Source organism: Tiliqua scincoides, chromosome 6 (assembly GCF_035046505.1).
Source record: "Tiliqua scincoides isolate rTilSci1 chromosome 6, rTilSci1.hap2, whole genome shotgun sequence".
In the NCBI taxonomy this organism is placed as follows: domain Eukaryota; kingdom Metazoa; phylum Chordata; class Lepidosauria; order Squamata; family Scincidae; genus Tiliqua; species Tiliqua scincoides.
In genome coordinates, this window is record NC_089826.1 from 64,298,301 (window position 1) to 64,325,116 (window position 26,816).

At 41.6% G+C, this 26,816-nt stretch overlaps 1 protein-coding gene across 1 annotated transcript in view; it reads right to left on the reverse strand.

The window, feature by feature from the left end:
* The window catches only part of TUSC3 (tumor suppressor candidate 3), a 133,385-nt gene that overhangs the window by 49,119 nt on the left and 57,450 nt on the right, over nt 1-26,816 (reverse strand). The window contains exons 3-6 of the mRNA XM_066631949.1: nt 26,035-26,152; nt 18,710-18,850; nt 17,038-17,178; nt 8,071-8,160 (exon numbers count right to left, since the gene is read on the reverse strand). Coding sequence (XP_066488046.1) covers nt 8,071-8,160; nt 17,038-17,178; nt 18,710-18,850; nt 26,035-26,152 — 490 coding nt within the window. The remainder of the gene's footprint in view (nt 1-8,070; nt 8,161-17,037; nt 17,179-18,709; nt 18,851-26,034; nt 26,153-26,816) is intronic.

The following is a 26,816-nucleotide window of genomic DNA, read 5'->3' on the forward strand; positions in this document are numbered from 1 at the left end:
CTCACTTAGCCAGTTAATGGTGTATTCTGGATCATCAAGGGCAAGATACCCCAACTTTTACAGTACAACTTCGGCACACGAAAGCATGCAACATTGCAAGGATTCTATTTTTCACAATTTTTAAAACTGTTCATATGCCCCATGTGTGCAAATTATGCATTAATGAGCAGACAATACTGCTTCAGTCTGCTTTTTACTTCTAATAGAAACACCACTAGGAATTCCATAATATTTCGCTAACCATACTTAATTCTGAACCACAGTATTCCTTGAAAGCAATACTAGTATATGAAGCAAACAACAGAGATATTTTCCTACACATCTATGTATTCTAAACAGCCACAAAGGGACTGCAAGGCCTGTGATTTATAAGCAATCTTCTGTATTTGACCTCTTCCTAAGCCACTTGATTACTACAAATCTGGCTAAACTCTGATGTCACTCCCTCTACTCAATGCATAGTTTGTAGGGGGATTAGACTGCACAAAAAACGTGGGAAAGAGGATGTGGCTGCATGGACAGAATTACTGGACTGAGCGTAACCTACTATGTGTCTTATTTCTGCTCCTCATCCTTCCAGGTGACTAACAACCCAATCCTGATCTGCCCAGCACGCAGTGCCAAAAACAGCTGCCGTAGCATCCAATGCACCCCAGGCATCTTCCACCACCTCCTCAAGAGAAGGGGACTCTTGTCCCCTCTCCCCTGGGTGAGAGTAGCCCCGCAGTGGGCTAGCACTGACACTTCACTGGTGCTAGGGTCTGCAAATGTGCCTTACGGCATGCTTGCGACAGTGCGCACTGGCTTACCACTTGTAAGGATTGGGCGCTAAAGCATAGGGATTGTTAGAAAGCCTGTAAACTTTTATATAAAATTACTTAAGTAGAGGCAAAGGGGAAATCTGTTCACACATACTGGGCAATGTGGGGCTACCCTTGAAGACTGTTTGGAAATGGCAAATTTTAGCAGTTTGGTGACCTGTGTGGTCTAAGGCAACTTGGCAGTTTGATGCTATCGAAACTCTGGTCCTGCAGCTATAGTGGTTGCTACTTGGTTTTCAGGCATGACTCAGAGTGCTCGTTTTGACAGTTAAAACCCTTTGCAGCTTGGTAAACCAAGGCCATCTTCCATATGAACTCTCTTGTCCTTTGAGGTCATCTGTGTGTGTGTGTGGGGGGGGGGGGGTTCAGCTACGAGTTCTGCTAAAGCCAGCTTGGCATCAACAAGGGATAGGGCTTTCTCCATGATGGCACCACTGTTGTGGAATTCCCTCTCAGATAAGTTAAGAACTAGGTCCCCTGATTAGCCTTGTGGTGGGTGCAGAAAAGGTTACTTTTTCGTTTAAACTTAGGTCTTAGTTTTATGGGAATGCTAAATGTTTTTATTAAAGCTGCTTATTTTTATTTCTGGTCTTTATCTTCTGTAGTTTTTTATTGTGATTCAAAATTTTATAAGCTGCCTTGGGTGCCCTGGTAATCAGGACAGAAAAGGTGGGGTATAACCATTTTTGCCCAGCCCACAGGTGTACACATTTAATCCCTGTTGCGTATATGCAACATTTGGCAGAAATGGCTTAAATAAATAAGGTTTAGAATGTGATTTGCTCATTGCTATGTTACATTTTACACTGACTGTGTAAAAAGCAGGCTGGTTTTTCCTATTAATTTGCCCTGATGATAGGCAAAGAAACACGGAGAAAACTGTTATTATAGGTACAGGGAAGGAGCTGGGCAGCTTTCTCTGGTTATCTTTCACATTGCAACTAATTTTTTTGGCCCATGGCCTCTCTCAATTGCTAGAGAAAATTAGCTGCTAAAAGCACAGATAACTGATATACAAACACTAGAGACCTTCAACCAACTTACTAGGCAGTTGCTGGCCCCATCATTTTAACTTCCTGCTTCCATGTATGTTCTTTTCCGTTTTTTTCTCCTGCCTCTTCAGTTCAGCAGTGTCCTTCTCCCTTTCTTATTCAAATTCCTTCCTTGACATCCAACCCCACCCTCTGCCATAAAATGTGCTCCCAGCTACCACTGATAGCTGGGAGAGTGAGCCCTGATGTAGATTTTGGTGGAGAGAAATATTGGGTTCAATTGGTTTTTTGTCTTGGAATTTGCACAAGCACTTGAGGAATCTCTTCCAGGCCCGGCCGATACAAACGCATCCAACAGATGGGAACATTTCAAGAATGCCGTTTACAACACTGCCTTGTCCATATTTGGCAAGAAGACCAACAAGACGGCAGACTGGTTTGAAGCCCACTCTGAGGAGTTGACACCAGTCATTGAGGGAAAGAGGAGAGCTCAAGCAGCATACAAGGCCTGTCCCAGTGAGCGCAACCGGCAGGTCCTCCGAGCTGCTCGCAGCAAAGTCCAGCAGGCTACCAGAAGATGTGCTAATGACTACTGGCTCCAGCTCTGTTCCCAGATACACATAGCAGCTGACACGGGCAACATCAAGGGAATGTATGACGGTATCAAGCTGGCCCTAGGTCCAACACAGAAGAAAATTGCCCCTCTGAAGTCTGCAGCAGGCGAGGTCATCCAGGATCGGGCACAGCAGATGGAACGCTGGGCGCAGCACTACTCTGAGTTATATTCCAGAGAAAATGTAGTCACCGAAGAAGCGCTGAACAACATTGAGTGCCTGCCTGTGTTGGAGGAGCTTGACAGTGAACCAACCCTAGAAGAACTTCACGTGGCCCTGGACTCCCTTGCCTTTGGCAAGGCACCAGGAAAAGACAGCATCCTTGCTGAAGTCCTAAAGTGCTGCAAAGAGATCATAGTCACTGAGCTGCATGAAATCCTCTGTCTTTGCTGGAAAGAAGGTGGAGTACCTCAAGACATGAGGGATGCAAACATCATCATGCTGTACAAGAACAAAGGCGACAGGGGTGACTGCAACAACTACCGCGGCATCTCTCTCCTTAGCGTAGTAGGAAAGCTGTTTGCCCGAGTTGCACTAAAGAGGCTCCAGGTACTTGCAGAGAGCATCTATCCAGAAACGCAGTGTGGATTCCGAGCTAACAGGTCCACCGCTGATATGGTATTCTCCCTTAGACAACTGCAGGAGAAATGCAGGGAACAACGACAGCCACTCTTTATAGCCTTCATAGATCTCACAAAGGCTTTCGACCTGGTCAGCAGGGACGGCCTCTTCAAGATTCTCCCCAAGATTGGATGTCCACCCAGGCTCCTCAGCATCATCAGATCTTTCCACAAGGACATGAAAGGCACTGTTGTCTTCGATGGCTCCACATCAGACCCCTTTGACATCCGAAGTGGAGTGAAGCAGGGCTGTGTTCTTGCGCCAACCTTGTTTGGGATTTTCTTCGCTGTCCTGCTGAAGCATGCCTTTGGAACTGCAACAGAAGGCATCTATCTCCGGACCAGATCAGACGGAAAGCTCTTCAACCTCTCCAGACTGAGAGCAAAGTCCAAAGTTCAGCTGAAATGTCTGCGTGACTTCCTCTCTGCCGACGATGCAGCTGCTCATGATCTCCAGCATGATCTCCAGCAGCTCATGGATCGTTTTAACAAGGCCTGCCAAGATTTTGGACTGATGATCAGCCTTAAGAAAACACAGGTCATGGTTCAGGATGTGGACTCACCTCCCTGCATTACAATCTCTGCGCATGAACTGGAGGTTGTCCATGACTTTGTGTACCTTGGCTCAACGATCTCCGACACTCTTTCTCTCGATACCGAGCTAAACAAATGCATCGGTAAAGCAGCTACCACGTTTTCCAGACTCACAAAGAGAGTCTGGTCCAACAAGAAGCTGACGGAACATACCAAGATCCAGGTCTACAGAGCTTGCGTCCTGAGTACACTTCTGTACTGCAGCGAGTCATGGACTCTTCGCTCACAACAGGAGAGGAAACTGAACGCATTCCACATGCGCTGCCTCCGACGCATCCTCGGCATCACCTGGCAGGACAAAGTTCCAGACAACACAGTCCTGGAACGAGCTGGAATCCCTAGCATGTATGCACTGCTGAAACAGAGACGCCTGCATTGGCTTGGCCATGTTGTGAGAATGGATGATGGCCGGATCCCAAAGGATCTCCTCTATGGAGAACTCGTGCAAGGAAAGCACCCTACAGGTAGACCACAGCTGCGATACAAGGACATCTGCAAGAGGGATCTGAAGGCCTTAGGAGTGGACCTCAACAGGTGGGAAACCCTGGCCTCTGAGCGGCCCGCTTGGAGGCAGGCTGTGCAGCATGGCCTTTCCCAGTTTGAAGAGACACTTGGCCAACAGTCTGAGGCTAAGAGGCAAAGAAGGAAGGCCCATAGCCAGGGAGACAGACCAGGGACAGACTGCACTTGCTCCCAGTGTGGAAGGGACTGTCACTCCCGAATTGGCCTTTTCAGCCACACTAGACGCTGTGCCAGAACCACCATCCAGAGCGCGATACCATAGTCTTCCGAGACTGAAGGTTGCCAACCTGCACTGACAACAGGTTCTTGCTGGGATCAACCCAGGCCTCAAGTAAGCATGAATGTAAAGGTGTGTTTTAAAAAAAAACAATAACTGAAAATAAATAACAGCTTATTAATTAGCTTCTAAAAGCACAGATAACTGAAAATAAGTAACAGAAGGAATAAACTCATCAGTAGTTTCTACTTCTCCATGCACATAACTTTAATCCTCCTGTTCTGGGCCCCAGCTGTGGGCTCAGAGGTTCTTTTGGATTCAGAGGAAGAAAATATTATCAGTTCAGGGTCAGTATGCAAAAAAGACACTTGATTGCTTTGGAGAATGAAAACAAAGCATATTGAGCAAAAACTTAAAGTATTATCAGGTGGGTTTGCAAACTGACAGCATGCTGGGGCTCAAAGTCAAGCCTGTGCCAAAGCTAAATTAACTGCATGATCATGTAAGCGATCCGTTTACTTCTTCAGTAGTTCAGCCAAAATTAACAAGAACAAGCTAATTGACAGTAAAATGATATATGTGACTAAAAAATATAAACTGTGTATGACTATTCTCCAGGTTTTCATCACTCGGAAGCATTTTATCACACAGCTGCAATGAAGTGATTGGCAAGGCAGCTAGAAGCAAGAGCTAACTATGAACTTCAAACTTCTAAAAAAAAAAAACCACTATGTAATATGCTTTGAAACAGACAGCTGCGGTTGAGGTCACTTGCTTTTGAATCCAATGGCTTATGCCAGTCAGCCAGCAGACAGCTTTCAAAGATGGAAGACACAGCCAGATGATGGCTGATGGGCCTTAAACCTCCCCATTTCTCTTTTCCTGTTGAAAGGAGCCTCCAATGTCCCAATTAGGTAAAATCAGACTCTGTTTCAAACAATAAACATAATCTTTTGGCCAGCTATTAACTTCACTGGTTCCATCTACACTACTTCTCCAGCATGCACCAATTCTGAACTTTGTTCACACACTTCTCTCTCTTCAAGACACAACAGTCCCTACATGATAAGTGCCACTACATAAGGAGTGACTGCATATCATAAGAACTTAAGAAAAAGGCAGAATCATATTTAAGATACAGAAGTTAAGATAAGAAGGAAATAATATTCCAACCTCTAGGCAGAAGAGCCAAACTGGTGGTTTATTAAACACACACACACACACACACACACACACACGTAGGCTTAATTGATACTACCAGTGTCTGCTCTCTGCCATCTCTCACCTTTCTGCCAGTCTGTATAAAAGACATCATAAATTAAACAGTGAAATGGAGTAATGAAAAAATTCTGAGCTGTTCCAAACACAGTGTTTTAGTGACACAGTTATTTATTACTTCCTTAGTCCAAGTTCTGTGTAACAAAGCTGCCAGACCAAGTGTGTCACTTTATGTCATCAATCAGCTCCTATCCTCCTGTCACCAAGTAGATCAGTCATCAAATTCAGCCCATCACTTTTTTCTTACTCTAATTAAGATATGAGGCATCAAAGAAAACTAAGAATGGATTTCCTCTTGCAAGGCTAAGCAGATTATTCTCCATTAACCAGTAATGAGAGAGCCTGAAAACAGTGGGAAGTTCAACTGAATAGGAAAAGGGGAGGGGGAAAAGGGAGATGACAAATCACATTTTATGTAGGCTCCCACTCAACTGCTGTTTGAATATCAGAAACGTCACCAACAAAGTACTTTTCTCCAGTTTACTTCAGAGTACAGTGCAGGAATGTGGCCCAATTCATTGCTAGTATGTTGGGAAGAAAAGCAGGCACCGAAACAGCTTTGTGTTAACATGCTGGCCTCAGTTCCTTTCTGACACATAACTTTCATTTATTATCTATTCCCAGAAAGGTATACACACACCCATGTGTTGGTTCTGCACAACAGACCATCCTTTAGCACCTGAAACACTAATATGAACTGGTTTGTCTTCAAGATGCTGCAAGATTCTTTCTTATTTATCTATTTTATCTGTAGTCTTCCTTTCCCTGCAATCACGAAGCCAGAAGAGGTTGCACCCTGGAAACCATATACATCAGAGAGAAATCAAAGCAACGAACAGAAGAACACAAAACCTCAATAGGCATCGTTGATTCAAATCGCCCTTTGAAGTAAAATGAGTATGCAGTAGCAGCACATCTCTTTGGGTTTAGTTCCTTACATATAATTTAAAAAAAATACAACAGCTGGACCAAAAGATCATTCAAGATCTGTGCCAACACTTTTGCAATAACATTTTAGTACGTTTAAAATCCTCCCACCTTCGCACATGTTTTCACACCAACCCTTTTTGTCACAGGATTGCCACCCATTGCTCACCCTTGATTCAGTACTATAGCTGATTTCCAACTCCAAGAAAACACAAAAATGTGAAAGATGAAGTGTATAAGTCAATCACTTTTGTACTGCTTCACTTACATGACTAGGTTTCAGTAAACACACCAAAGCAAGAAGTTTGCTCTCATCAGTATGGGAGATTCATGCACCGAATGTCCAGTAACATAACAAGGATGATAAAGAGGACACTTCAAACCAGGACAGGTCGTGCCTCAGCATCAAAGGGAGTTCCATTCCTGGAACTTCCTGGAATTCCATAGATGCCGAAAACTGTGGATGAAGAAATCCGCAGTCCAACCCACAGAGAAGCTCCTGGATATGATCAGATATGGGTGTTCTTCTGAATTTTGTGGGGAGGCTTAAGAGTCCCTGTAAAAAGGCTACAGCAGGCATTCTGAGTCATGGCAATTCGCCCAATGCATCTGGGAGGTCCTTTGTGGGTCTTCTAACCAGAGGTTCAGAACCCGTGATGGGTTAAATCCATGGATGAGGATAACCCATTGTATATTTCCCAAAGTATCACCCATAGTGTGATGAAACAGCTGAATATTGTTCCGACATCAACTTGAACTTAAGAATATGGCAAAATATATGAGGCATATCTGCCAGCTCTGGCTCTGGAATCATCAATTGCCATTCAAGCAACACATACATTTTGCTGTCCTTTCAGCTCATGATACTTTTCTGTTTAAATCTAAGCACTGGAGAAGTTTCCTCACACTTTCTCAACACCCTGCTACCACACACATACAGGACCAAAGCAAGGACCATAAATCCGTGACAGAGAACCTGCTTTGCATGCAGAAGATTCAGTCCCTGGCATCTTGATGTAGGGGATGGACAGTCTCATCTGAAACCCTGGAGAGCTACTGCTTTAGATACTGAGCAAAATGGAGCAGATCAGACAAGGATAGACAGAACTACAAACAAGTTCAAAACTTCACTGAAGGATCATAGGGAACCTTTTAAGCCCTGTCAATGTAATTTGCCCATCCATTAGAATGGCTAAAATAGCAAGTAGTCAACCATCTGAAGCAATTTCACATGCTGAGCTTCAACAAGGGATCAGTGGCTTGCTTAAGTTAACTGCATATTCCTGCAAATGTAAATTCCTTTACATTTATGTGCTGTCAAAAGCACATGCTGAGTGAAAGACTTTTGAGAAAGGAAAAAAAAACTGCCCCTTAAGGTAAATAATCTTCACATATTTTTCATATGCTATCCCTGCACTGCTTGAATTTATAGGTCTCAGTGGCAATATCATTCATTTTATATACTGATACAATAAGAGCACTTACCACTTGCCCATTCTGAGGATTTTTATGGGCATACGGAGGCCCACGGATATGATTCCACATTTGGCCAGAAGTCATAGCAAATACGACACACTGCAAAACAAGAGAAAACATTCTTTATAGAAAAAGGAGGGGGAAGTGAGTTCACATGTCCAGGGAACCCATGTGAATTGAGAATCAATGTTTTTTTTTTAATTCCTATAGTTAAAATTTTAGGTATTTTATAGCAAGGCAGGAAAGGGCACGAAAGAGAGACAAAATTGGTCTTCACAGATTAGTTAAGATGTGTTCTAAATTCCAAGAAAAAATTTCTAGCCTGAAGTAATGCTTTACAGAATCTCTCTGGTCTTTATTATGCTCACTGACAATGAAGAGTTATATACCTTGCACACCATAAATATTTTAACTGTGCTTCCTTCTATCCACTTCTATGGAAAGTAATATAGATTGGTTTAAATTTCCCTTGTCCTGAACTAAACCCCTGACAAGAACAGGGATACTCAAATCCTGGTCCGGGGACTGGATCTGGGGTTCGGATGAATCCATCTACCCTGCAAGCGGACCTTACCGTTCTGCCCGGGTGCCACATGACATCCTCCATGATTGGGGGACAGAGATGCTTTGGGCAGCAGGGTCTTCACACACATCCTGTTGTGCGTGGAGCACTTCTAGGATGCCAGGCAGCAGACGCGACTACTCAGAGCGTCCCTGTCCCGCGATCATGGAGCACTACGCAAGGTGCCCGGGAGGAACAGAAAGATGCAGTCTGTACGGGGACCATTTTTCCACTGTGTAGTTATGGTGAGTTTGGCCACAGCTGCTGAAGAGTATCAGGAGTATCAGTATGAAACTAGTCTAAGGGGGATGGAAGCCTGGCATGGTATAAGAATGCTAACAGACATAACCATGGCGAACGGTGTTCTTCTTTAGTGTTTATCTTGTGTGCTGGCGGGGTCCACTATAACCACAGCGAATGACATTGGAGTAAAGAAAATAAATGTGACATTCAGGACCGCCAACTAAAAAAAAAAATACAGCAATAACAGAACCTAAGAAGCCAGTGATTTGAAAATGCCTACTGGCTAATAAACACACAAACAAAGCAAACCAACAATGCATCATCTGAACACAAACGGTTCAGAAGTGACCATCAAATGTGTGGCGATAGAGACCTTAAATAACAAGCAGCGTAACCTTATTTTTGTTGCTATCCAATCCCTTTGAATAATGCATTTTCCCTGCATCTTTTATTGAAATGTCATAAATTCTGGTATATACACATTTAAAAAAAAACACATACAATTTTGCGTATGATGTACTCAATAGTATTTACTGCTCCAAAAAGCAATAAAACAGAATCCAGTTTGTAATCTTTTTTTTTTTAATTTCTAATTCCCTTCAAATCAATATTAGTAAGTTTTAAGAAAATAAGAACATAAGAAAAGCTTTGCTAGACAAGACCAAAAATTTGACTAGTCCAGTACCCTGTTCCCAGCAGTCAGACTCAAGAAGCAGGGAACAAAAAGTATCACTTCCACCAGCAATTGGAATCTACTGCTAGACTGCCTTTGAACCTGTAGCTTTCAATAAGTAATGATGATCAACTGCTATTGATAGAAGCAGCTATCATGAATTTGTCTACTTTCCCTTCTGAAACTAGGAAAATGGTCAACATCACATCCTGTAGCAGTAAATTCTAGAAACAAATTGTGCGTTATGGCAGAATTCTTGTCAGGAGTTGGACAAAACCTTGCAGAGTCCTCAACAATCTGGTACTAACACTAGTGAGATGAAGTACCACTCTCGTTCTCTCTCTGTCATATAATTAGCTAAACATTCCAACAAATTTGGACGGTTCTCTTTTTGCAAAGAAATTGTCATTTCTTTATCAGTAACACCTTCAATTTGACCCAACCATTCTAATAAAACAACTTCCAAATCCACTGATATTAAATATCCTGTCATTCCGCATAATCTGTCCAATACTTCTGTACAATCCTACATCCCCAAAGACATGTATGAAGTCTGCCTTGATATGGTTACATCTCCAGCAGTGTGCATTATTAAGATAAATTTTTTCTGTTTTCGTGATATCAAATACCATTGATAAAAGCCCTCCAGCTGTGGATGCAGGTGGAAAGCGAGTTGTCTGGTTCCCCGCCTGCGTGACGTGCTGGGCAGCTATTGGTCTTGGGAGAGGGCAAGACTGGGGCGCGTAGTTTAAAGGCTGGCGCCCACACTTCCCTCAGCCTCTTGGTTCCTCAGCAGCAGTGGAAGGAGCAGCAGGGAGCTGCAGTGTTGAGGCAACGAGGGACCAGCGTGGCAGGCCAGAGGGACTGGGGAGGCAAATCTGGTACCAGGGGTGGGTTGCAGCTTTCCTGTGGAAGCTGCTGTGGAGTTTTGCTGCTGATTCCCCGGGCAGCACCCACGTGGCCTTTCTATTCAGCCTCCTCCTCTGCGTTGTTTATCCTCGGCTGGACAGCCACCCACTCAACTCTGATCTTCATAGTTTCCCCATGATTCTCATATCAAACATGTACAAAAAATTTTGTACATTCCCCTTGCCCCAACACATCTGCTGCCACCTTTTATCTCCCTACATCTCCCACAATTGATGATTGCAGACAGAGTGCAATATGTCTATAGTGGTGTATATATTTTAAACAATCAATTTAGGTTGACATATATGAGACCAAATCCACAAAATATACAGACTGAGGCAGGGAAGCTGACATGGTAGAATTCTGGATTTTTCTGCTTCAGACTTCAGGAGTGGGAATCACACTTTTTTTACAATCTTCCACCATGCTCCCCCCCAAATCATTTACATAATAAACAAGTACACAGGAGGAAAGGCTGGGTTGCTTGCTCTGGCTTGCTGGTTTTACATGCAGATTTTTTTCTTTCCTTTTTACCCTCATGGGAGAGATTAGGATTCTACCACCTGAATTTACCACCTCACTCTGTACGAGTCATAGATTGGGTCTTCAGGGGGAAGGGGAAGATGGCCCCCGCAAAAATTATGATATTTTTCTGGACTTGTTACATGTGACACACACTATCCCTAGCCCACAATTCTACCAAACTGCAGTTTAATTTAAGATCACTGACACTACTGTGACATGAATTGGCTTGCTAACAACACAATCCTAGGCATGTCTACTCAGAAGTAAGTACCACTGTGTTCAAAGGGGCTTGCTCCCAGGAAAGCGTGCACAGCATTGCGGCCGAACCATGTCAACCAACAGTAGGGACTCCAAACATGTAAATAGTTGAAAGAGTTAGGAGAGAATGAGCATCATGGTTGGTGATTTCACAAAGCTACTGATGCCAACGTATTTCAAAGGTCTTGCAGTTCCCCATTACAGTTCCCAGGGCCATTTGGAGACTTTGTCTCCCAGATTTACAGATTCTCCAAATATAGTCTTTTTCTGATGAGGGATGGGAAGACTCATCTTATCTATCTTGCAATTATCTCTTTTGGTGCAAGGGATCCTCATCCTTATTACTCAGGCCAAGGAGCAGGAGCAGAGTCAAAGGATCTTGGCTTCTCAAGTCTCTTTATCCTCAGATACATGTTAATGAATTGTGTTACCCATCCTAAGGCTTAGCAAACCTAAAATACATAAAATATGCTAATCCCAGGTCCAGCAGAGAGCCTCCTGAAGCTTGAGTTTAGAGTCTTCAGGGGCTGTTGATGGCTTCCAAGAGCAAGCTGTGTATTGATTGACATGAATCAAGCTGAGAGCAGATTTGACAACTGCCTGCCTCTTGCATGACAGCTGGTTTGAACTATCTCACGGACTGGACAGGCCTTCTTTACAGTACTTAAAAAAATTCTCTAGTAATGAGCAACAGGCAAGTACATCATTAACACAGCAACTAAGGGAAAACATTAAATGGGCCATATGAATTCACATATAACCTGGAGGCAAAGCAAGTTTACGCCAGTCTATGCCTTCTTCAAATCCCTCTGTCTGCATGATTAGGGAAGCAGGCTGCACGGAATCTATGAGAAAGTTGGGTTCACAGAGGGAGCTGCTCCATACTGCACATTATCCTGGGCTGTTTTCATTTTTGCAAAACTGCAAAATGCCATTTGTTTTATTGTTAGTCATTTCCACCACCACCCCTTTCCTGCTAAGGTATTCAGCTCCACCTCTCGAATCTCATTATAGCATTCTTTAGTTGCTTCAGATATCACACAATGAGAATTATAGGCTCACAGCTCCATGTAAAAACACATGATAATAGGCCATTATCCTGTACAAATTAATCATCAGCCCCCTCCTTTTGGAATCTGTAGCCACCTCTCCAATTTAGTCTACCTTTAGTTGCTGCCTACGCCACAATAAAAATTTAACATCTTTTGGGAATAAAAAATAATAATTGCATTTTCTGAATTCCATTGAACTGGTTATGTTTTTGTTTTCATCCAATTTCATATTGGAATATGCTGACATTTAACACACTTTTTTTTCCATCTCCAGATATATTATTGTCATCCCACTCTTTTCCAAGGAGATTAAGCACCACATTCAGGGTGTTCCATTTTGATCCAACAACAGGATACACAGGTTAAACCTAAAGGGAACAAGCCTTAAGAAGGCTCCATCTCCAATTGAAAACATTTCAGTGACACATGCAACTGATTTTACCATATTCTCCTTCAACACTCCCTACTATACACTGCTGTGGTCCTTAAAGTGTGGACTTCCTTACAGACTTCTTATAACTTGCCTTTTCATTCTCAAGTAGCCGAGCCCTTTGAATATGCAGGAAGGCTTCCACCTCTACATTTCAGCTGTGCCGAAATGAATAAAGGCTAGGCTAAGGTTAGGTTAAAAATGCTGTAGAAGTTTTCAGAGCTTTGCAGCTGAAAGCCAACCTGCTCAATCATGCTCCTTGAGCTACATTAAGAAAGGAACTCTGCCTATAGATGTAGAGCAATCTAAGAAACAAAGCCCTGCTTTGATTTCCTTGTTTGACAAACTTTCAACCAGAATACATGACACTGTGGGCATGCAGCCATGCTTCCTTATGAGGAAGTTTGCTTGTAAACAAAGACAAAACAAATGAATTTCTTATCAGGAAATTTCCAAGGAATAGGAAACAGATACAGAAGTTTATAAGAATATTTTAGCGGTACAAGGCAAATATTGTAAAAAAAAAAATCATTCTGTGATAGAAGATTGCCAAAGCAACACAGGACCAGGGGACAGATGTTCAAAGCAGATGCCAGGACTCCAAGAACCATGACACCAGTTTCAAGAGTCCAAGATGATTTTTCGATTTATTGCCCTGAACTCCTTTCCAATTTTTTCTCAGTGGGACTCAAACAGGGAGTAACCCCTTGGGAGAAAGACAGCAGGATGAAATGTAGTTTTCTAGGAGGAGGAACTGTTCACCTCCTGCCCCAGCTGTGCTTAAAAACTGCATGCTCACCACTTGTTAGAAAGTAAGTGGTGATCCTGGCTACGACACATGCTTGCAACTGTTGCATCTACTTTGCCTTCCAAATAGCAGGAAATAAAAACTAATCGTTATTTAGCTCTTCATAGGGGAGAACTGCAAAGGCTGGAGAGGAAAGGAAGCCTCTGATGCAGGAGCCCACAAACCCAAGTTGCCATGGTTGTTGTAGCAAACATGAATTCTGGTGATCAGGGCAGGGGAGCAACATCAAACAGGAAGCAGCTGGGGGCATTTTGCCCTGCCAGATCGGTCTCCAGTGCCAAGTCATTAACACGTGTTTGTTTATCTAAAACAGGGGTGCCCAAACCCCAGCCCTTGGGCCTTTTGGGGCCCTTGTGGACTTCCAATTCGACTCACTTTGGACACGCCTGATCTAAAACATTAATAAGCCTTCTTTCCTCTTAAAAACTAAGATGTCCAAAACAGCTCGGACATATACAAACACTAGAGACCTTCAACCAACTTACTAGGCAGTGGCTGGCCCCATCATTTTAAACTTCCTGCTTCCATGTATGTTCTTTTCCGTTGTTTTCTCCTGCCTCTTCAGTTCAGCAGTGTCCCTCTCCCTTCCTTATTCAAATTCCTTCCTTGACATCCAACCCCACCCTCTGCCATAAAATGTGCTCCCAGCTACCACTGATAGCTGGGAGAGTGAGCCCTGATGTAGATTTTGGTGGAGAGAAATATTGGGTTCAATTGGTTTTTTGTCTTGGTACTGACAACAGGTTCTTGCTGGGATCAACCCAGGCCTCAAGTAAGCATGAATGTAAAAGTGTGTGTTTTTTTAAAAAAAAAAACAAATAAAAATTAAAAAAAAACAGAACTTGCAGGAGATGGAAGAGTTCTGGTGGGGGAGGTGCTGAGGAGAAGTTGAAAAACATTCATACAGGGTGTGTGCGCGTGGCGGGGGACACACCAGGCTGGCCTTGCTCAATGGAATGAGGCACTCTGCAAGTCCCCAGCAGTACACTCAGAATATTCTTTGAGACTAGTAGAAATAAGGATTGGTCACAGGTTCAGATCTGTGAACCAAAGATCTTAGGTCTACTTCTCACACAAAACCAGGCCAAATTCTGTGGTTAAGAATTTCACAGCCTGTAAAACAGTAGGGCTGGAAGAGAGATGAGAGGGAGTGGGTGCTACTAAAACTCTGAAATATTTCTAAAGAGAAAAATCTCTAACTTAATACTTTATAAGGTTGTGCAGCAGTCAGATACTTCTGAAGAGAGATACAATTTTATATGAATAATAAAGGTCATTTAAAAGCTAACAACAAATCACTACCACCAACACCACCCTTATCTTTGAAGATACCACTATGGAGAAGTTCAAGATAGGAAAGCTGTTTCAACAGACAATTTATCAAATCCTTTTGCTGTATTTTCCTGACTGCTGAGGGAGTGAAATACTGCCTAAAATGGCTTCTTTCCATCATCCCAGCTCTGCATGGCTTTCAAAGGACTGTCTATGGGTATGAAAATGATACATTTCCCATATACGCACTGCCAGTGTATCCCAAATTAACGATGAGCTGTTAAATATACTAGAAAATGAATCGTGCCAAAAGAGAGGGTGTCACTGAGGAAATACTTATTCCTTGTGTATTCAGCTTCTCAAAGCCTTAGACCAGGGGTGGGCAAACATTCAACTTTAGGGATTCTGGCCCTTTAACCATTGTGTAGGAGAGAGAATTTCAGCAGGTTAAAGCTTGTCATCTGGGAGCTGACAAGCTGCACCTGCTGAAATTCCCTCTTCTATACCATTGTTAAAGGTCCAGGATCCCTACAGTTGAAAGTCTGCCCATCTCTGCCTTACACCAAAGGTGACAAACATAAGGCCCACAGGGTCAAATGCAGCCCCCGGAAGCAATTTATCCAGTCTCTCCCAGCATGATAACTGGGTTCTCTCATATCTTGAAAATACGAACAAGGTTTGCGCATTTTCTCTTCTTGCAGAAAATGAGTTTCTAAGCGAGAACAAAGAGCTTATTTCTGGTCATCTGCTTAATGATGTCACTTTCTGCTTTATGATGTCACTTCCAGACCTCAGCAGGCACAATGAACACTAACTTTGGCCCTCTGTATGAAATGCATTTGACATCCTTGCCTTACACTCTTAATGACATGGTTATTTACTATGAGGTGGGTACTCAGGAACTTCCTAAGTGACAATAGCTCTAACTATGTTAGCCACTTAAGACTAAGGGCCAGCAAGTGCCCTAAATTTCTAGGTGTTTGAATAGCTACAGAAGTATAGTAATGTTCAGCTATCCAAATAGATTCCAGGCCCTCTGTGGCTAGAACTGGTTAGAAATGCATAACCCTGACCAAGGGTTAGGATGCCAGGTGAGAATTGTGGCATAAGATGTTATATATAGGTAAGACCCTCCTTCAGATGAAAATGCTGGATTTATAAATGAATATAAATGGCAGAGGTGTTTGTTTCCTGTGAGTAAGATGGGACTACAGCCTAAGTCTTACTGAACACAATAGGCTTCTGAATAAAATAAACAACACCATTTTCAACACCTCTAGCTAAGGGCAGGTCTTAAAGCTATTGCTCTCAGATATGAAACTAGGTGTAAAGAACAATTGTGAGAAGTCTTAGTACAGGCCTGACTGTTACTGAAGTGGGCTCTTGACTTTGGAATTCTCCTGGGTTCATCATAGCACCTCTTCCTTAGATTGCCAATGGGTGACATTCAAGAACATTTATTTGTTAACTGCATCATTTAAAAAGAGAAGTGGAGATCTTGTCCTCATGATTGCAGAGAACTTTATACATGTGGCAGGAATAAAAGAAAAATATTGAAAACAAGTATTAAAAACACTTTGATTCATTATAACGAGTGGTGAAAGCTGAATCAAGACCTTTCAAAAGGCCGATTCAAGCAGGTAAAGTGGCAGTTTCAGAGAAAGAAGGCTTTAGAATGAATGCTATATAACCCAACCACTTCAGTTAAGCACTTACTACTTTTCTATAGATAACATGTAAATATTTGGTACAGGCATCTAACAAACATTAACTGCACTGTGGGGCTTATTGTATACTGCTCAGGCTAACGGCCAAGGAACCCAGCTCTTTCTTATCTATTTCAGTTGCTATACATTAACTTTAAATATACGATAAATGATAATCACTGTTTTAATTGCACAAATGTTGGCCCTCCAGTTCAAACCTGCAGCTACTTGTAATCCTCTTGAAGTAAAAAAAAGTGCCACTTTAACCAACTTCTACCAACTACGCTGGCACAAATTACAATTAGCCAGGGTATCAGCAACCGCTTAATTGCACACCGCTATCAACTAGCAGAGCTTACTGCCCTGGAGATTTGGCCCAGCTGTTCCTGTTATGATTTCATAATCAATGCTGTTTCTCTCTAACCTATTTATTAATGCAGAGCTCTCTCATTAACGGTGCAAATGGGATTTGAACTCTTGTTCTGTACACAAACAAATGCATTATTCAACTGTGAAACATTTTTAAAAGTTGGCGTACCAGCGCTGCCATTGCCCAACCAGTCTTGTTGTAGATGAACTCCAAGTTGTTTCGCCGCAAGTAGAGCAAGCCGCCAACAAGTGACACCAGGAGAGCCAATGCAATTGTACCTGAATAGTTTGGTGGCCTGAACACTCTAATCTGTAGAACGGGAGAAAAGACAGCAAGTGTTCTTCCACTTTCTGATGTAACCATATATATGAGTACATACATATGTACATACATTTAAAACAATTGCATTACTAAGCTATTTTAAATATTACACTCAATCAGCTGTTCACAATGAAACTCATATCCACCAAACTCGAGCAAGAAGATTCAAGCAGGCTCACTAATTTCCCATGCTGAATAGTTTTAAAAACAACAAAAAAAAAAATCCAGTATGAACAGTATCTATGCACAGGTACTGGGGGACAGGCTAGAAAAGAAATCATTTTTAGGCTTTAAGCCAATGAAATGAACATAAGCACATAAGGAGAGCCCTGCTGGACCAGGCAAAAGGCCCATCTAATCCAGCTTCCTGTATGTCAAAGTAGCTCACCAGAAGCCTGAAGGGCCTCCAGAGCACTCAAACTCACACAAGAGCAGGGTGGCCCCAAACTGACCCAGAAGGGGTAAGGCCAGCTTCAAATCCAGCCAGACAGCAGTGTTGATCACCCTAGTGCCTTGATCTCTCTGCAAAGGAGGAAGAGAAGGAGGTGGCAGTTGGGGGGCATGGGGGGGGACATGCGGTGCCCCTTTATGGCTAGTACCCAGGGCGGGTTGCCTCCCTGCCCTACTGTTGGGAAGCCACTGTCTGAACCCACTCTAGTTTGGCTAGATCTTTTCTAAAGTGCGGTGCCCAGAACTGGACACGGCACTTCTGGTGAGGTCTGACCAACTAGGAGTAACGTGGAACCACTACTCATGAGTTGGAAGCTACAGTTCTCCTAACACAGGCTAAAACTGCATTAGCCTTCTTTGTAACTGCATCACACTGCGGACTTATGTTGATCTTGTCATCCACTGCAACTCCAAGATGCCTTTTCTAGATTATTTGTGTTCCATTTGTTTCTCCCGAGCACAGGACAGAATCATTTGAGAAATCAACCCAAGTCCAAAACAATTTTGCTTAACTCCAGATGTTTAATTCTTAAAACTGTTTTCTTAGCATCCTCTCATCTGGGAGTCCAGAACGAACTGCTGTATAAACTCTAGAAAGATTTCACATTTTCCCTTTAAAACATTCATACACTGTTCTTATACACCACATAGGTAAACAGTTAAATACATTTCTTCAGCATATTTACCGGCTGCATATCTATAGCATTAAAAACCAAACTTCAAAACTTGTGGAGTTATTACTTGCAATAAGAAAGATTTCAAGAACAAGCAAACATTAGTCAACTAATTGGTACATGATCATTCCTCATGTTCCGCTAGGAGACAGCCAGATTAATATTTTAGCTACCAAAGCAAGATTGAAATCCATCGTTAATTTTTTTTAAAGTTACTATAGAGTGATGAAGTAGCACAGCTGGTACTTTTATTATTTTAATACACTCTGAGGAAAACTCTGATAGGAAAACAACATTTGAAGGTGGTGGTGGGGGATCCTAGTTCTTGGTGTCAATTTATCACAGGACATGAAGATAAGTGTGGATCAGTCTCTTAACTTTGTCAAGTGACTTACATGAACATCAGTTCTGTCAGCTATCCACTTAGCTAACTGTTCTGCTGCGAATCCAATTCTCTGCAGGTCAAACGTGTCAGCTCTCTTGGGCTTACCTTTTGGAGGGAAATTCATGAACGTTGGAGCAGAGTTCATATTGAGCTACAACAGACAATGAAGAGACCATCAAATATTAAATAAGCATATCTGCTTATTTGATAACACTTATGGTACCTTAAGAAGATTCCCTTAGCTAAGAAACCTGCATCTTTCCATATTTTAGAACTGAGGAGGATAAAGTACAAAGGAGCAATATTAATTTTTTTTTAAATTATTCTCTATCATATGCAAAACTCACTTTCCAGCAAAGACTGGCTCCCAAAGTTGCTCACAGGTTTGTATCCCACTTTTCTATTTCATGATTAAGCATTCCAAAAGGTTAACTTACAACAAATCTACAACCTAATCTAGAATTCAAACAACATTTAAAAAACACTATATTAACAAACCCAAGGAAAGAATAGCAACATAGTTAATGCTTTATATAAGGATTACACAATAATTTCAGGGGAGTGTAAAGAAAACTTAATATAAAAAGCAGGGAAATGATTGTGGAAACCAAGATATTTTTTTCAGAGGTGACAAGCTGGATACAGGATTCTTAGGCAGGAAATTCCACATCCTGGGAGTTTTAAAATAGGAGGTTCTCTCCCTTGGTCCATGACCCAACTTCTGATGATGGTAGGACACAAAAGTGTGCTTCTTCTATTAAACATAGTGGATGAGCAGCTTTTTATGGGAATTGGTGGTCAGGACTTTAAAAGGCAATAGTCAGCATTTTGAATTGTGTCTGGAAATGAGGCGGTAATCAGTACAATTGACATGATGAGGATGAACATGTGCTAAAAACCCAACTTTGGTTAAAAACCTTGCTGTTGAATATAAACCAGTTGAAGATTCTGAGCGCACTTCAAAGGGTGCACAGAAAGTATTACATAGAGTGCATTATAGTAGTCCAGTCTTGAACTAACCAAGGAATGGGTGACCATGGCCAGATCATATTACAGATCATCAGCTTATCTAGAATTCACAGACTCATACTTCATCCTTGAACGTGAGATATGCCATCACGTGCCAACAATTTCTTCATACACTTTACACTGGAGAAACAGGGCAGTCTCTTTGTTACAGAACCACAGGATGCAAATCAGATATCAGAAATGGCAATTACCTACTGGTTTCTCTGTACAGTGTAACATAGTGGTCTCTCAAGATGTTTCTCAACTAAAACTGCATTAGGGACACTCATAGCAGAGGCTCCTGAACTGGACTTCGTTCACAAGTTTGATACACTCTTATCAGGCCTTAACTATGATTCAGGTTGGTAGTCTTATGATAAAATAGTAATCATCCCACTTATCACTAGGCTGCCTTTGGCAAGCAACTTATGCAACAATACTAACCTATTTTACAGGGTTGCTGGGGTGGGGTGTTACTCAGTAATATAAGTAAGGTACTGTGAACATGCAAAGGGCTATAGAAATATTTATTTCATTTATGAAATGAAGTCTCTTATTCATGCATATAATTACAAATCAGATGCCAAGGGATGTGGATAAATAAACATACACGAAGATTTGGGGCTGGGGAGGCAGGCTCTGCTAGCAAAAGGACAGAACAAGATTGGCTCTAATGATATATATATGCATAGCTATTTTCATTACCAGTGTTGTATGCCTGGTACACAACTAAATTACGTTACATAAATACATTATTTAAATATCGCAAATTCAAATTATGTACAATAATCAAGCTGGATGTTAAATAATTGGATTTATTCTCTTTATTATTCCAACATATTCTCTTCCTCCACTGAATATTTCTTGACAGCCCAATATGCTGTGCAAAAGCAAAATCTGAGATACTATGAAACGCAATTTTTTTTTGTCAAATGAAATCTTTCAGAAGAGAAAGTACAGTCTTGTTAAACTGGAGTGCAAGTTATTTTATGATCCAGCAAAAGTGAAGTTTTAAAAGAAAATCAAAGTCAAATGATAAAGATTTATGTGAACTCCAAATCACTGAAGACAGTGAAACAAACAAACAAACAAAACAAAGGGTAGCAGACGCAAGGAAAAAAAGTTACACATTGCAGCAAACATGGATGGCCACCACAGATAGCCTTCTTCTGTCGTTCTTTGCCCACAATGTATGATTTTACTTATCTTCGATTTGACGATATCTAATCATACATTTCCTTGCCAATACAAGCTTGAAAAAACATGACAACATCAAATCATAATGAATAGGGAAAGAATATGAGATAGATACCATTCTTGGTGACTATCCCATGTTTGCCATACCCATGTTTAGTCTGAGAGTATTTCTCTTACATTATCTTAATCAAGTTAATCCACTTTAGCCACATTACATTTTTCCCGGTAAAAGCTAAGAAAAATAAACAATGTGTCTGCAAAAGACTAGATAAAACATGATTGCTTGGTTCTTTAGCTCCTTCTCTCGCATCATATCATCAATCATACATATAACATATATTTGCTAGAAGTAAAATGCTGTGTTTGTCTCAAAAAGTCAAAATTGTCCATCTCTTGTGCTAGCTCAACTCAATACGATGAAATTTTCACATCACTAATCTCAACATTACATGGTCTCTATCATCTGTTTTTGCACTTTTTTAATTTTAAGAAAACGTATCTGAAATGTTCAGGCAATGAAGCATATGTTCAGGCCATATGAAGCATTCATATGGACAAACCTGTCCATATGAATAAATGGACAGGTTGATTACCTGTAACTGTAGTTCTTCAGATGACCATGTGGGCAGATACATGTAGTTGAGATCTGTGCTCATGCAGAGCTAAACTTGGAACACAGCCAAAAACTGTGTTCAGCATTCTGTCCTTGCACTCAAGAGAAGGTATGCACATGGTTGCATTCCTCAAGTACAGGTTACAGTCCATTCTCTCTATTTCTTTGATGGGTTCAAGTTGCACATGGTTGCATTCCTCAAGTACAGGTTACAGTCCAATTCCTCTATTTCTTTGAAGGGTTCAAGTTTTCCAACTTAAGCAAAGTTCTTTCCGTTGGAGTCAGACCTCCTAAGGAGATGGTCAGGTGGGTCGCAAGACTGCACAGATGATCACTTGGAAAACTGTAGTTACATGCAAGCAACCTTCTCCTTCTTCATGGTCTCTGTGCACACAGAGGAGAGTAACTAGCATCAGCCCCTTACTGGGAAGTCGGCGAAAGTCACTTGTGACATGATGTTCTGCAGAACACAGTGACCAAATGAAATACTGGTCTTATGCCTAGGCATAGTGTCCAATGAAAGTGTAGACTACACAAAGCTTTGGATATGGGACATCTCTCAGTCTGGCAGTAGCAGAGGAAACAGCTCTGGTGGAGTGTGCTAACAAGGCAGACAGTAGCTTCTTCTTAGCTAACTGGTCAGCCAGGGAGATCGTCTTGGTCATCCAGTGAGACATTTTTGTCCTTACAGGGTCCCCACTAACTGACTGCCCAGAATGATGCAGTTCCATTGACACAGAAAGAAAGAGCTCATTCACTGTCTGATGTGTGCAGAATTCTTTCCCCCACTGAACAAAGACTTTGACAAGAAGAGAGGCAATATCTGATCCTGATTGATGTGAAATGTTGAGACCACCTCAGGCAAAAAAAAAAAAATCATTAGCCCTCTGTGCTAAGCACTATCGGAACAACAGTCTTGAAGGTGAGCAAACATAAGTCTGCCACAGTCATAGCCCCAAAGAGATTGCCTACAAGTTAAGACCACTACCAAATGCCTGGATGGTAGTAGAGATTTGATTACTGGGTATATGGTGCCTAGTTGTTTAAAGAATCTGACAAGCAGATGAGAAAAAAAGGAGCATAGTTTACTGCCAGATGGAATGCAGACATGGTGGCAAAGCTCTCACTGAAGAGTTTGCCAATCCCATGAAAATGAAGATAACGTAGGATGTCCTGGATAGATGAATCCCTCAGTTGCAAATTGTTAAATGCTGCAGACACAGAAGCATTTCAACTCTGATGAGTAGGCAATGTGTCTTAAGATTTCCTTGAGAAAGCAAGGATGTCCTTTGGCTCCCCTAGGATGTTGGTTAAGGTCAGATCTTCTACACTGTCAGTTATAGTATCTCGAGGTCTTAGTCAAGTATTTTGCCATGGTTCTGGGACAAGAGGTTCAGTCAGGAGGGGAAGTGAAGGTATTCATCCTTCACCATCCTGCGTAGGAATGCAAACCAGATCCGCATCACCCATCATGATGTGGTCAATGTTGAACTTGCTTATCCTCTTGACCTTGGCAATGAGTGCGGGGGAGGAAAGCATAGAATGGATTCCCTCCCCAGAGAACTAGGAAAGCATCCCATATGAAGCGGACTCATGTCCAGCTCAGGTGCACTTGACACTGTGGTTGCTAGCAGACTGTTCCACAATAGCATGATCTCAATGATGAGTAGTAAACAAGAAAGCTTTGAGGTACCATTCATGGGTCTGATCTTCCACACTGCTGCCAAGTTGTTGAATATCCTATGGCTAGATGGACAGCTGTCAGGACAGCTGACAGCTGATACAATTTTGGATACACCAGTCCTAAGTCATACATGGTAAGGTAATAAGGAGTTTTCAATGCTGTAGCAAAGGGGTTTTCAACACTGTTATTGAAATGTAGTACATGGTCATTATGTACTCTGTTGAGACCTGTACTGCCTAGTCGTTCAAAGATGGCAGGAGGAATATGAGTGCTTTGAAGATAGCCAGCAATTCAAGAGTTAGGCGATTTGCATTGACACAAGGTTTTCAATAAGCTGTGAGGGATTTCTGCCACTCACACTGTGTCGTGCAACTATCTCAGCCCCAATGACTCTTCAAAGAGAATGTAAGCCCCATTGGTCCCATCCACTTTGATGAAGTCACCAACGGTGGTGGTGGAACAGCAGGCCTGAGGTGACAACATGCCACTGTGGAAGTTTGGGCTTTCTCCCAAAGTGCAAATTTGAGGTGTAGCTCCTGATTCTTCCTCATCTGCCTGGAAAACTTTTACGATGTACACAGATGTCCATGAGGTGGCTTTCTCTCTGGTACATACGCATCATGCTCATTAGTACACAGATGTTTTTCCCCACACTGGCAACATTTTTAAACAAGACCCTGCTTGGCTATGACCAGTGGCATATGAAGGTCATTTAGCACCTGGCACCCATAAATTTTTGGCACCCTGTCCATGAAAAAATTATTTTCAGTAATAGTCATGATATGAAACAAATAATAATAATAGTCAGAGAAGAAGCACAGACAGTTACCCTTTTCTTTTATTGAATCTATTATATATAATAGGTTTCGGATATGTAATGACCATTAGAGACCATAACCCAAAACAAAACAGAAGGAATGCCTATCAAGATAATATGCAGTGGGCTATCATACATAAAAAGCAGCTTTGTTGCAATATAGAAGAAAGGCAAAACATATGTATATTTATGAAGACTACATTTGGTTTTCTGGAATGCTTGCAACAAGCTATTTATTCCCAGTGGTAATCCCAGTGTAATCCACTTTCTGTTACAGTGTACACCTTTTGTTACAGGATTCCCAGTGTAATCCACTTTTTGTTACATAAGACAGTTGTATTTTTATTTTCTGGTTCTTTTGGCTATAACATTTGATAGAATAGAGATATTTCAATGTGGTTTATTTCATTGCCTTCTGTGGGAAATTATGCATTGAATGATATACAAAATGATGATACTATTCAAAAATACCAAGATTTTAAAACCTGGAAAGCAGTCTCTGTCATCCCCCTGCAGCTTGGTACCTGAAGCCCACGGCCCCATATTTGTACGCCACTACCTATGAGAAAACAAGGGCTACTAAGCAACTAACTAGGATTTATTTTTTAAAAAATAAAACTTATTATATTACGCAGAAAGAAAAAAACTGAGGTAAAAGCTTTCTGTGAGGGATGAAGTAACAAAAAGGAAGTATTCATCTCAATAACGCCATCAAAAAAGGAAGTGAATGATTAGATATTCTATTAAGACAAGGTGACCTTTGACCCCAGACTGTAACCCACATGTAAAGGCCACTGGATAGCCCAGTACAAAGCATAGCTACACATAAGATGGAAAAAGTGGCTGCTTAGTGGACTTTAATAAGAGAGCAAAATTGCAGTCTGACTGAAGCTGGGGCTTGGGGCCTCATACAGGTTTTTTACCCTTTGAAATATAGCAGAGATAACAAGAAGTACTAGTGCCAGGCAATGAGCTCTCACGCCTTGGCAAATGTATGTTATGAACCTTTATGCTTTTCGAGTAAAAGCACATATGTGTAATATGGAGACCAAGTGATCCCTTGATGCCAAACTGTACCCAAGGTAAAAGGGTCACAATAGTTATATAGAATTAAGCCATAGAAATTGAATTGCTGGGTCTTAGAAAAGCTTTTAAGACTCTTAAAGATAAAAAAATCCTTTGCAAACTGGGCCCCACGGTGTTTAAGTTGAACAACAGGTGTAAAAGAAAACAGGAGACTAGGCAACTGTATCAGGCTGCACTAACGAGATGGGCCTGAAGTCCTGCCAAAAAACAGGTCTGAAGTTCTGCCAAGATGAAGCCATGTCAGTCTGCACACCTGTCTTTAAGTATTTTGTGTTATACTGCTCTCTGCTAATGATGTTATTCTAAGCCTTGACAAAACAATCGGTATAATTGGCTTGAATGATGACCAGGTTATTGAGTACTGGATATAGTGCACCCTGCTGGAATTTAGAAACTTTTGTAATTTTGGCTAGGTTTTAAGGTGAAATCCCACATAGCCAATCAATTGTTTTGTCCGCTTGTTGCTCACATATTTCCCATCTTTAATGCAAATTGTACCTTATCTGTAACCTATTAGGTGTTTGCCCCATCTCTGATGTAAAATTTCAGCCAATGAATTGTCTAGATTGGAAGACAAAGGATGGCAAATTGTATAAATGTCCAAATCTCCATTAGGGAGGGGCCCATGCTTTGAGACAAGAGTCCCATGGACCAACTGCATGCAATTCAAATAAAGAGCCTGCAAACCTTCACTCCTAGTACTGAGTCTTCTTGATTGACCTTGCAACACTAGCAGCACTTGAGACAGCCAACCATGCGTGAGGTTTTCCCCACTCGAGTGCAGGGCCAGAATGATCCACAAAGGAACTGAAGCTTCCAAGGTTAGCTCTGCATGTGTGCAGAACTCCACTATATGTGACTGCGCAGAGAACACAAGAAAGGAAAGATTTACAGATCACAATTTTATCATTTGGCATTTGACACCCTCACCTGCTGAAAAACATCTGCACCTTCATCATAATCAACTACAGTAAAGAAAAGTTTGTTTGAAAAGGCCGAAGAGTAACGCCAGGAGTTAGCCAGTACTTGATATTCTTCATTAGCTTGCCTGTAAGAGGGAGAGAGAGAGGGAGAGAGCACATATTCAGCTTCTTAATTAATACAGCATTAAATACCACACAGTTTAAAACTACCATAAGATTGTTCTATTCATTTTTATCCACTAACATGTATAAGCAAACCTTGTTTCCAAATCCAAATGGAAAAAAGATATAACAATAAAAACAAGCATTTATTTGAATGTATTCATTTTTCTAGCACGAAATTTGAAGACCCTGTGCTTCACATATAGTGCAATATTCCTTACAACTCCACAGGGTAAGTTTAGTATTTTCATCCCCATGTTGCAGATGGGGTTGACTCTGAGAGTTACTTGGGTGTCACTAAATTCAGTGCTGACCCTGGGGGACTCTTTGCCACAATGCTACATTAGCTCTCAACATTTGGCATATAGATGGACAAAGCTGTGCAAATGGGCCACTGCAAAGCATTCAGACAATCAGTTTCAGCAAGAGTGACCTTTTACCAAGAAAGTAAGCCCCATTACATGTGCTCAGTTCAGTGCTGACTCAGCTTTCAGTATCCACGTGCAAAAGGCTGAACAGATACTTTCACTTTTGCACTCGAAGTCTCCTGCTTTGTTCGACAAACAGGAAGACTGGATTTCACACCGAATTAAACTTCCATTAATTATCTATGTTAGTTTAGTACTT